This window comes from Protobothrops mucrosquamatus, unplaced genomic scaffold (genome assembly GCF_001527695.2).
Source record: "Protobothrops mucrosquamatus isolate PMUCROS unplaced genomic scaffold, P.Mucros_1.0 scaffold468, whole genome shotgun sequence".
NCBI classification, from domain to species: domain Eukaryota; kingdom Metazoa; phylum Chordata; class Lepidosauria; order Squamata; family Viperidae; genus Protobothrops; species Protobothrops mucrosquamatus.
Window position 1 is genome coordinate 23,372 of NW_015386789.1, and position 10,169 is coordinate 33,540.

The following is a 10,169-nucleotide window of genomic DNA, read 5'->3' on the forward strand; positions in this document are numbered from 1 at the left end:
AAAAAAAACCCTATTATTCCTGTCCACTCACCTGAGGTATACATAGAACAGGATATGAATAAATAGATTCATCTATTACCTTAAACCATTATGACTGGTTTAATGTAGGTTACATATATCCAGCTACTGATGTTTGCAAATCATGGCTTATGGCTTTAGCCCATGTGTGAAGGTACTGAGGTTTATTCAACAACCATAATTAAAGCAAAATAGCACTGAATACGATATGTGAGCCAGTGTTATGTCGGATTTCTTTAAGTATTAGATTCCAGCTCTCATAAACCATTACCACTCAGCTGTGGATGATGGGAGGTGATGCAGCAGAATGGAATACAACAAAAATGTGGCCTTTTGACCTGATTGGGTTAAGGTAGATTGAAGGAACTGCCTTTTATATTAGATGTTCTTATCAACTCCCAAATATCAGGAAACTTTGTCTATTGGTTCTGAAGATTGACAATTGGAAGAAAATCTCCTGCCAGAAAATAGGATAATATTCCACTTTACATCAGTAAAATTCCCATTTTTCCTCTCAATGGCCTCCTTCTGCCTTTCTTGCTTCTTAGGGTGCAAATTCAGCTGACCAGACCTGGGAAATCATCTTAAGGCTTCCCAGGAACTGAGGTTATGTAAAGTGGAGAAAGGTAATGGGGGGGGGGGATGTGGATGGGATCTCTAATATTTATGCAGATCTAATCTAATATTGATGTTAGTCAGGGGAGGGCGGGCTTAGAGATATCCCCGGAGGAACCTTTTTAAAAATAAAAATAAAAATGTTTCCCGGGCAGAGCCATTTGGGCCTTGAGGGGGTGGGGGGGTCTATTGAGGACATCCAAACTGTTCACTGCCCAGATCTTAGGAGTTCAAAGACTTCCCTTACGCCTGGCTCTCTGGAGCTGGGGAGAGGAAAAGCATCGGGGAAAGGGGCAATTCGGGGAGGGGGGGTCCCCTCGAAATGTGCTCCCCCGCGGACTCCTGACCTGGGGGGGGGGGAGGTCCGGAGGAGGAGGGGCTGGGGTTGAGGTTCGCAGAGACTTTCATCTCTGGCCGCTTATGCAACCACGCGCGAGAGGGGAGTCGCGTGAACGCGGCGGCGGGGTTGGGTCGCGCGGGGCGCCCCTTCTGGGTTTCGATGGTAACAGGTGCATGTCGCGGCAGGCGGAGAGCAGGGCTTGCCCACCCCCCCTCCCCACCCCGCTCTCCCCGCGACAGACAGACAGCCAGGCGGACGGACGGACGGACGGACGAGCCCTCTCCTGCCCTGCCCACCCGAGCCTTCACTCACCACCATGGCGCCGCGAGCCCGCCGTGCCGCACCGACGGCCGTCCGAGCCAGTCCCGAGCCGAGCGGAGACAATAGGGGAGGGCGCAGCCAGCCGCCCGACTCCCGACGACACCGCCCGATCCGATCCGGCCCGGCCCCTCGGATGCTGGTCCTTCCTCCTTCCTCCTAGGTCTCCAGTCGGCCCTCGAGCGAGGCAGCCGGGCGAGGCGAGGCGAGGCGAGGCGGCGTGGGATGGCGCACTCGTCCCTCCGAGGCTCGCTCCTCTCTCGCTGGCTGGCTGGCTGGCGGGGGCGGGCTCAGCCTTTGGAGAAAGAGCGGAGGAGGCGGAGGAGGAGGCGGCGGCGGCGGCAGAGTAGCGGGGATCGATCGGTCGCTTGCAACAAAAGGGGGTGCGAGCCGAGGCCGCGAGAAGGCGGCGCGGCCGGGAAAGTGGCGTGGNCCCCCCCCCCCGCCGCCCCTCCCGGAGGCACCGATATTGGCCAGGTCCTCCCCTCCAGTTCGTTCGCCCTGGTGCCGCCCTGTAGAAAGCCCATTATAGTGGGTTTTAGGACAGGACAAATAATTGAATTAGTTTTTAATATTTTTAAATATTATGGTATCGCTGTTTTTATTAATGTGCCTGTTCACCGCCCTGAGTCCCGCAAGGGAGAAGGGCGGTATATAAATCAAATAAATTGCATTGAATTGAATTGAGCGTCTGGGGAGAATTCGCTTTCCTCCTCCTCCTCCTTTTTAGCACATAAAATGTATTTTATTCTTTCTCCCGCGTTCCCCAGTCCTTGTGTAAATCGGCCACCTCCCTTTTTCTAGGGCTGGTGGCGGCTGAATTACGAAAGAGCTGAAAGCGCTTCTGTTGCACCTGGAGAGAGGCAGGCCCCGTGCAGAGTAGCTGGTCCCCCGTTATCCACCCCCAACCCCCCGCCTCCAAAATCTTTTTTACTTTTGTGGGTCTACAAGCCAAACCAGGCCTGGATGAGATTGCCCAGGAATAAGACAAAACAGTTCAGAGATACCGAAGAGGCACAGAACCCCTCAGCCCTCTCGCACGCAAAGGCTACTCTCCAGATGTGATGGACACTAACTCCCCAAAGCCTAATGGCCAGTGCTAGTTAGGGATTATGGGGACCAAAGTCCAACACCTCTGGAATTCAGAAAGGGAGGGGGGAGGAAAGCTGGATTGAAAAACTTCCTTTCCTAACTATTGAAGGAACAGGAGAGAACAAGATGACTGGGATCAAGCAGCCAACCTGAACCCAGGCCCCTCTCCTGCCTTCTCTTGCAGACATCAAAATATACTATAAAGGGCAGAGAAGGACTATCGTTCCTACAGATGCTCCGAAGATTGTTTTCCAAATCTTTTAACATCCACGAATGAATGTTTTGTGCACTGGTGTAATCCTGCCCTTGCACAAGCTGACGTGGCTCTGCCGTCACAAGTGGGTCAAACCAAGGTAGACTGACATAGTGAGATTCCAGTATCTAAGGCAGGGCTTTTCAACCTTTTCACCCATTGTACCACTTTTAGGATATGGCAACATCCGAGTCCCACCAGTCGCCTAGCAAGGTGTCAAAACCTTGATGACCAAAAAAAAAAAAGGAAAAAAGTGATAAAGCACAGGTAGTCCTCGACTTACAACAGTTCACTTAGTGACTGTTCGAAGTTACAATGGCACTGAAAAAAGTGCCCCCCAAACCACAGCCGAGCAAGACACCTGCCTGCCCACCCGGTGGCGCTCTTCCTCCTGTCCAAGGTTTTCATTGTTGTGAGCATTTCTGTTGAAGATTGTCAGCAGAGGTGGGGTGGGGGAGTGTTTGGTTTTTATTTCCCCTGTCTGCTGGGTGGTTGCAGCAGGTTTTGGTCACTTCACATGACCCTGGGACACTGACCGTCATAAATATGAATCAGTTGCCAAGCATCTGAATGTGAATCACAAGACCCTGGAGATGCTGCAACATTCCAGCTGATTGATGCTTCTTCTGGGCTCAGCAGAAGCACCAGGATCGGTGCAGAGCTCCAGCTGGAGCCTGGTGCTGATCCTGGCGCTTCCACTGAGCCCTGACAGCCCCGAAGAAGCGCTGATCAACTGGAAAGCGGCACTGATCCTGGCGCTTCCGCTGAGCCCTGACAGCCCTGCAGCTCCAGCCGTCTCTCGCTCAGGCTTGTGCGGTGCTACCACAGGGAGAAGGGCGGGGTAAAAATATAAATAATAAATAAATAATAAATAAATAAACAAACTTAATATGGGTTGGAAGGTGAGATCTTTAGCCTTCTTTTCTGTTTGAAAACAAATAATGTTTTCCCCCTCCCCCCAAAAAGTTCCCTTTGTTCTTTACACAAGGAAATATTCATTCCCCTTTCTCCAAGACAAATGAGTTTGGATTCCATTGATCCCCTTTTCACTGGACACAATGAATCTGGATAGAGTACACTGCTAAATTATCACAATTTGTTTTGATCCAAAAATACACATTTATTTTAAATGCAATGTGAAATATACACTGAAACCATGGAAACAGCACACTGAATATAAAGTAGAGGCATCCCTACACATCATCGCTTGGCTATTCTGAATCCCAGATATCTTCTTAGGAAAATGCTGGTCTGCTAAGGGCAGGCAGACATTGAAAACCACTATAGAGTTAATAATAAATAAATAAAAAGCACCTTCAAAACCCTTTGACTGAATTCATCCCGAAGTGCCCGATAATGCTGGATTTGAGCAATGCCTTGAGGAGGGACCCTAAACCACCCAAGGTTCAACAAAGAGAACACAGGAGGTGGTCATCGGTGAGAGACGCCCTGATCAAAGGAGTTACTTTCCAGCTGAGTGATCTGGAAATCCACAGCTCTGCAAGAAAATGAAACATAAATGCATACCACTTTCAAGGCCAGAGGGCACCAGAGCAACATAAAACATGAAACCAGAGTTAACAGCAGGAAAACAATAGACCAATAGATCTTGAATGGAACCACGGTTGAAAAGCATGGAGCAATGCAACCTCACTCTCAAGAAAACAATGAACATTCCCACTCTGTGTTCTAGAGAGAAACCAACAACGCTTAAGCAAAAGATGCATATACAATTAGACAAATTTACATGTTGCACATACTTTGCAAAATTTGTTCTGCTTTTCCAGAACAAGCAAGGTACCAAACTCTAATGAACATTTTAAAAATAAGCTGGCACAACTCTGAATGTTTAAATGCTGTACTCTGGCACTCAGCACATGTTTCCATTTTATACAAGAGCCCTAGGAATTTGAATCTTAAACAGCACTACCAAAAAAACACCCCAGTCAGATGATCAAGTTGAATTCTACATTTCTACACCTTCCCGTCTATACCCAGAAAAATACTTGAGAGGAATGGATAATGATCACTGTGTGTTGCAATATCAGAAGATCTGATCAAACTCAGCAGAGACAGATTCAATTTAGTGACTAAATAGTTGATAAAAGCACCTGTGAAGAAGCCGCCATCCAAATGAGGGGGCCTCCAAGCATTTGGTGAAGGGTGGCTACTTACCGAAGCTGGTTGCGCAGTGTTTCCCTCTGACCTCTCAGCACTTGTAACAGAGGGTCATCTTCAAATTCCAGGCCATCTGAGTCTACAAAACAGAAAAATAGCATCTCCATTATTTAACCATCTCTTTTATTGCAAGCCACTTTTGTTAAATTCCACTACTAATCTAAACAAAGACTGTCCCCATTAAGGCCAAGCCATATTTCTATTCCTAGGACTCCATTGATTGCTTTAAGCCCAGTTTTTTAGGATCCTTTTTTTCCCACCCCCTCACAAATACAGAACTCTTCAACTGCTCCAGCCATCATCTTGACTTCCTTCTCCCCCCTCCCCCCCTTCCGCTGTACAGATCTCACAAACCTTTCTGTATCTTAATTAAACTTGACCGGTGCCTTTGGCTCTGCTCTCATCTGTGCTGGATAGCAAAGGAATGACACATGCTGAAAGGGTTCCTATTAAAATAACCATGTAGCAGCATCCAGCCGCTACGATTGGAGCATTTAACTGCTTCCTATTTGGATCAAGGCTATGCCAACTAGTAATGCAGTCAGATGTAGAGCAAGGAAGTAAAATAAAACTTACATGCTACAGCTATACAACACGACACAGTTTGTTTGTATCATGCCTCTTTTATGTATTCGTCAGCCCATCTCCAACTAGATCAGTGGTTCTCAACCTTTTTAATGCCGCGACCCCAACCGGTCGTAAGTCGAGGACTAAACCAGTCGTAAGTCGAGGACTACCCAACCGGTTGTAAGTCGAGGACTTTCCCTGCCCGGGAGCGCCGCGCATGCGTGGTTCCGCCCCCTGCGCCAGCCGAGGCGTAGCTGGCAAGCGGCAGAGACAGAGCAGGCCAACCACCAGCTGGCCCAGCCCAAGGGACCCGCCGGAAAAGGGGGAAAAAATGGCGGACAAAAAAAATGGCGGACAGCCTTGCTTGGCGACCCCCGTGAAATGGTCGATCGACCCCAAAAGGGGTTGAGAACCACTGAACTAGATCCTTATTTCTTTCCAAGCATGATTAACTGAAGTTGTGGAGTTCAAATTAAATTCACCCTTTGCCCAAGTGAAGTACTGCAGAGGGGATCACATTCCAGCCCCATGCCCAGGGACAGCCAACAAAGGAATCAGAATCTTGACCCACACAAGCTTAATGGGAAAACTCCCAAAGTGAGAAGAATAACTTCGCACTTAGAAATGCACAATAAAATGCAGTGTAAACCCCCTTCTCAAAATTGCTGGTGATGAAGATCTTCATGATATTCAAGCACCTGTCCTGTCCCATGGATTCTACCTTCAGCCTGTTCCAGTAGCTGAGCAGCCATGTTCAGGAGTTGGGGATGGGAGGGAGTGACAACATTCTTTGGAATAGCCTCCTCTGGACCCAAAGTCCTTGAGCGTCTCTTTGGTTTGTCCCGAGGAAGAGCTGGAGATTCAGGTGGGGAGAAAAGCCTTTCAGCAACTACCTGGACAGGACAGAAAAAAGAAAACCCATTCAAACTGTTCTCAGGACCTTAGTAGGAAAGTAGACAGGAAAGAGGATAAAGCTGACCTGCTTAATGCTCTTATGAATCCTGTGTCTTCCTTTCAAAGATAAACAACAGTATGTCAGTGGGATCAGGCCAAGAGACAAGCTAGACCAGTCCAGTGCTTGTGTCATACACTGGCCAATCTAATGAATTTAAAGCCCCAAGACTGGAGAAGAGGGGCAATAACTCCTTTCCTTGAAACATAATCTCAAATTATTGTTCTCAAAAGAAAATCAAATGACCTGGGATCTTTACAATTCGGTATTATTCAGGTGGCAATCCTGATGATCCCAGGACAACACAGCTACTTTAAATATATATAGGCAGCGCTTCATGAAGGCCTGTACATTCCAAAATATCTTTTGAATCTGAAGCACTGCAGTTCTATTTAGGAGGGGATGCCTACTAAATGGAACCCTGGGTGGTGCAGTGTTTAGAATGCAGTATTGCAGGCAAACTCTGCCCACAGCCAGGAGTTGGATCTTCACTGGCTCAAGGTTGACTCAGCCTTCTGAGGTCAGTAAAATGAGGACCCAGATTGTTGGGAGCAATATGATGACATTGTAAACCACACAGAGAGTGCTGTAAAGCACTATGAAGCAGCATATAAGTCTAAGTGCTATTGCTATTGCTAATGCCACTGAATTATTCTGTGATAACAATCAGGCAGAGTGATGGATTAGACCTTGTACCTCCGATAGTACATGTTGAACTGAATGCTTTGTGGGGCTGCGTGTTGTGGAGTCTGAAATTGGTTTTGCTTGACTCTGCTTGCCTCTGCATAGCCCTGGTCTTCTGCTGAGTTCCAAGTGCATTCCCTGATCGGATGGAGCTGCCTGTTGAACATGACATGAAGTTGTCTGGCTCAAAGACTCATTGGCTTTTGCAGGTCTTGAAGGAGCAGTTTCTAGGTAATCAGGGACGTGATCTTTTTGTGGGGTTGGATCCTTCACAACTGGCTTATCGCTGCATTCAGGGCCTCCAGTTATCACTATCCCATTATTGGGGGAAATGGTTTCAATATGCTGCCCAGAAGTGACTCCATGCTTCGGCATGCCTGCACAGGAGCAAGGATGGCACTGACTCTGGATATATTTAATATCTAGGTGGGGCTCGGGAATTGACAACACTTTTTGGTCTTTGCCCCTCCAAGGAGTTGGTTCAGTTGACTTCAGAACTTCTCTTTCCATCTGCAAGGAGGAACAAAAATATTTAAGAGCATTTCTGGCCTTCTGTTCCTAGCATGAAATGAAGAAGTGCCTATTGGCAGAATAAACCAAGAATTCCTTCACCAGCACAGCTGTTGTCTCCTATGTTACATTGATGCTGAGTTTTACTACACAAGAAAGTTAAATACTACTGTGATGTAACTGCCGTAAGCCATTTTAACTAACATATGTCTTCATTGTCTCATAAAGAAGTCATTTTACCAATGTATGCATTATTTGAAATATTCATTGTAAACATCTGGTTAATTTTGAACCAAAACCACAGGTATCTTATACGCCTCTTTTGCCATGAAGTTACACAAAATGAAAGAAAACAGTCCAAAAGTTATCAGGAGCCCCAGCACTATGTTCTTTCCCTTAATGGGGCATTCTGTACTTGCCCTGTTAATTTTCTTGACATACAACATAGGGCTAAATTCTGCTGCTGACTTTCAGATAAAACATAACTTAAGCTGTTTGCTAAAACATTAATGAAAATGAAACATTCCTGGCTGGAGAGTATATGTGGAGGTGGACGCATGTGTGTGGTTTGCAGAAATAGGTATTTTATGAAGATGTTTCTTTTGCAAATGCTTACAAAGCAATCAATTCAAAAGCATTCACTCAGTTCAATGGAATGAAATAGCCTCCAGAAAGAAAGCATCTCTTCATTGCATCATCTCAGTTCCAAATCTACACATATTCCACTAATTGATTTCAAATCTTTACTTTTCCAGAGGTGCAGGTCAGTTGGAAGCATGGATTCCTCCAAACTTCAGAAGGCATTGCAGCAACGGCTTTGCTTGCTTCCTCCATCTTCCGCCGCAGGCGCCACTGGAATAGGATGTCATCTTCTGGTTTTAAAGAATGGGTTATAGAACTTGGAGTGATATGATAAGGAATAACTAAGCTCTCTGGAAAACAAAAAAGACATTGTGAATCTGAAGTCATCACTGCAAAAGAGCTACATGAGTTATTCATGAACGTCTCATACAATTGTAGAATTAAAAGGGGCCAATAAGTTCATCTAGTCTAATCCTCTAAAGTTCAGGGTAACCAAGCAAGAGAAATGGCTGTCCACTTCTTCATAATGACTTCCAGAGAGGATGAATACACAGCCTCTATAGGTGGACTGTCCCATTATTGTACAGATCTTACCATTGGGAGTTTTCCCTTATATTTTAGCAAAGTTGTGGTAACTGAAACTTGTGTCTCTTTATTTCTGCTCCTAGTTTCTGTAGACATGGAATATGATTCTTGATCATCTTCCCTACAACTTCTCTTTATGTACCTGAATATGGCTATTATACCTCCCCTGTGGAATGAACATGCCAAGTTCCTTCAACCTATCTTTTACCAGATATGTCATTAAGTCTGTGAACTCTGCCTAACCTGGCAACATCTCCTGAAAGGTGGACCCAGAATCAGATACAACTCCAACTGCACTCTCACTAATGCCAAGTAGAAAGGAATAATTATTCTGAGATCTCAAATATCAAGCAGCCCAGAAACACAATACCTCTGTTTCATGTTCAACTTGTTGTCAATGACCACATTCAAATCCTTCTCCCCCATCTTTTATCTGCATCCTGCACTTTTTCTCTATAATGGATTTTCATAAATAAATGTGCATCAATTTAGTATCTTTGCTGATTGAACATGGGTTCTCCCATTCCCCTTCCACTCTCAGTAACCATTTCTTTCACTTTCACAGACCAAACTTATAAATAACTCTGCGAAAAAATCATTCTAGATCACATGTCTCACCCTCCCTACCTTTCACTTGGTGTGCTGCAGAATGTTGTAGAGCATGTTGAGGCAAGTCTGTGGTGCTATTTGGGTTGGTGGATGTAGTAGTAGAATCAAGCCCTTCAGAGCTGACAGGCCTGACACTCAGTGGTGAGATGCTATAAGCAAAAGACAGATTGAGAAAAGCATCTTGTTAGAAAGGAAGTATATTTGGGAGGGGGGAGGGAATATCAGTTGGCTGAGACACCAAGCAGAGGCACAGAACTGGAAAATGGCATTGGTCTATGGGTGATGGACAAACATAAATCAGGCCAGTACCTTCTGCTTAAGACTCTAGCTGCTCTTTCCTGCAGGCTCACTGTCTCAGTGTCAGGTGCAGAAGCAGCTTGCATTTCTCCCTGCAAAGAGCATATGAAGAAAGTGTAAAGAGGGAGAACTCTATGGGGGGAAAGCATGCCAAGAGTCTGCCAAATGGAGAAGAGTGGAATTTTCAATGCCTCTGGAAATGCACACCAATGCAAAACATGTAACTTATTAGGGGAAAATGATGGAGAAGTCAAGGCAATGCAACATGACCATGGAAAGTAACTCTCTTGTAGGCAAAAGGTGAAGGCAGAAGGAAAAAAAGAAATAAGGTCATCAGATGGAAGCAATGAAAAGGTGTCTGCTGCTCATTTTAGATCAGACATGTCCAAAGTCCGGCCCGCGGGCCATTTGCGGCCCGCGGCCCGGTTTAATCCGGCCCTCGAGCAGCCCTCCCTGCTCTATATAAATGCGGCCCTCCCACGGCCCTCCGGCAAGTCCCATGAGAGAGAGAGAGAGAGAGACAGAGGCACTTGCACTTCTGTCTCTCTCTCTCTCTCTCTCTCTCTCTC

The 10,169-nt window shown here is 46.2% G+C and overlaps 1 protein-coding gene across 1 annotated transcript in view; it reads right to left on the reverse strand.

Moving 5' to 3' along the window:
• Nucleotides 1-3,765: 3,765 nt before the first annotated feature.
• Nucleotides 3,766-10,169, reverse strand: part of PROSER3 (proline and serine rich 3) — an 11,425-nt gene continuing 5,021 nt past the window's right edge. The window contains exons 6-12 of the mRNA XM_015816606.1: nucleotides 9,613-9,692; nucleotides 9,322-9,452; nucleotides 8,275-8,459; nucleotides 7,030-7,527; nucleotides 6,103-6,274; nucleotides 4,812-4,893; nucleotides 3,766-4,134 (exon numbers count right to left, since the gene is read on the reverse strand). Coding sequence (XP_015672092.1) covers nucleotides 4,068-4,134; nucleotides 4,812-4,893; nucleotides 6,103-6,274; nucleotides 7,030-7,527; nucleotides 8,275-8,459; nucleotides 9,322-9,452; nucleotides 9,613-9,692 — 1,215 coding nt within the window. The 3' untranslated portion in view covers nucleotides 3,766-4,067. The remainder of the gene's footprint in view (nucleotides 4,135-4,811; nucleotides 4,894-6,102; nucleotides 6,275-7,029; nucleotides 7,528-8,274; nucleotides 8,460-9,321; nucleotides 9,453-9,612; nucleotides 9,693-10,169) is intronic.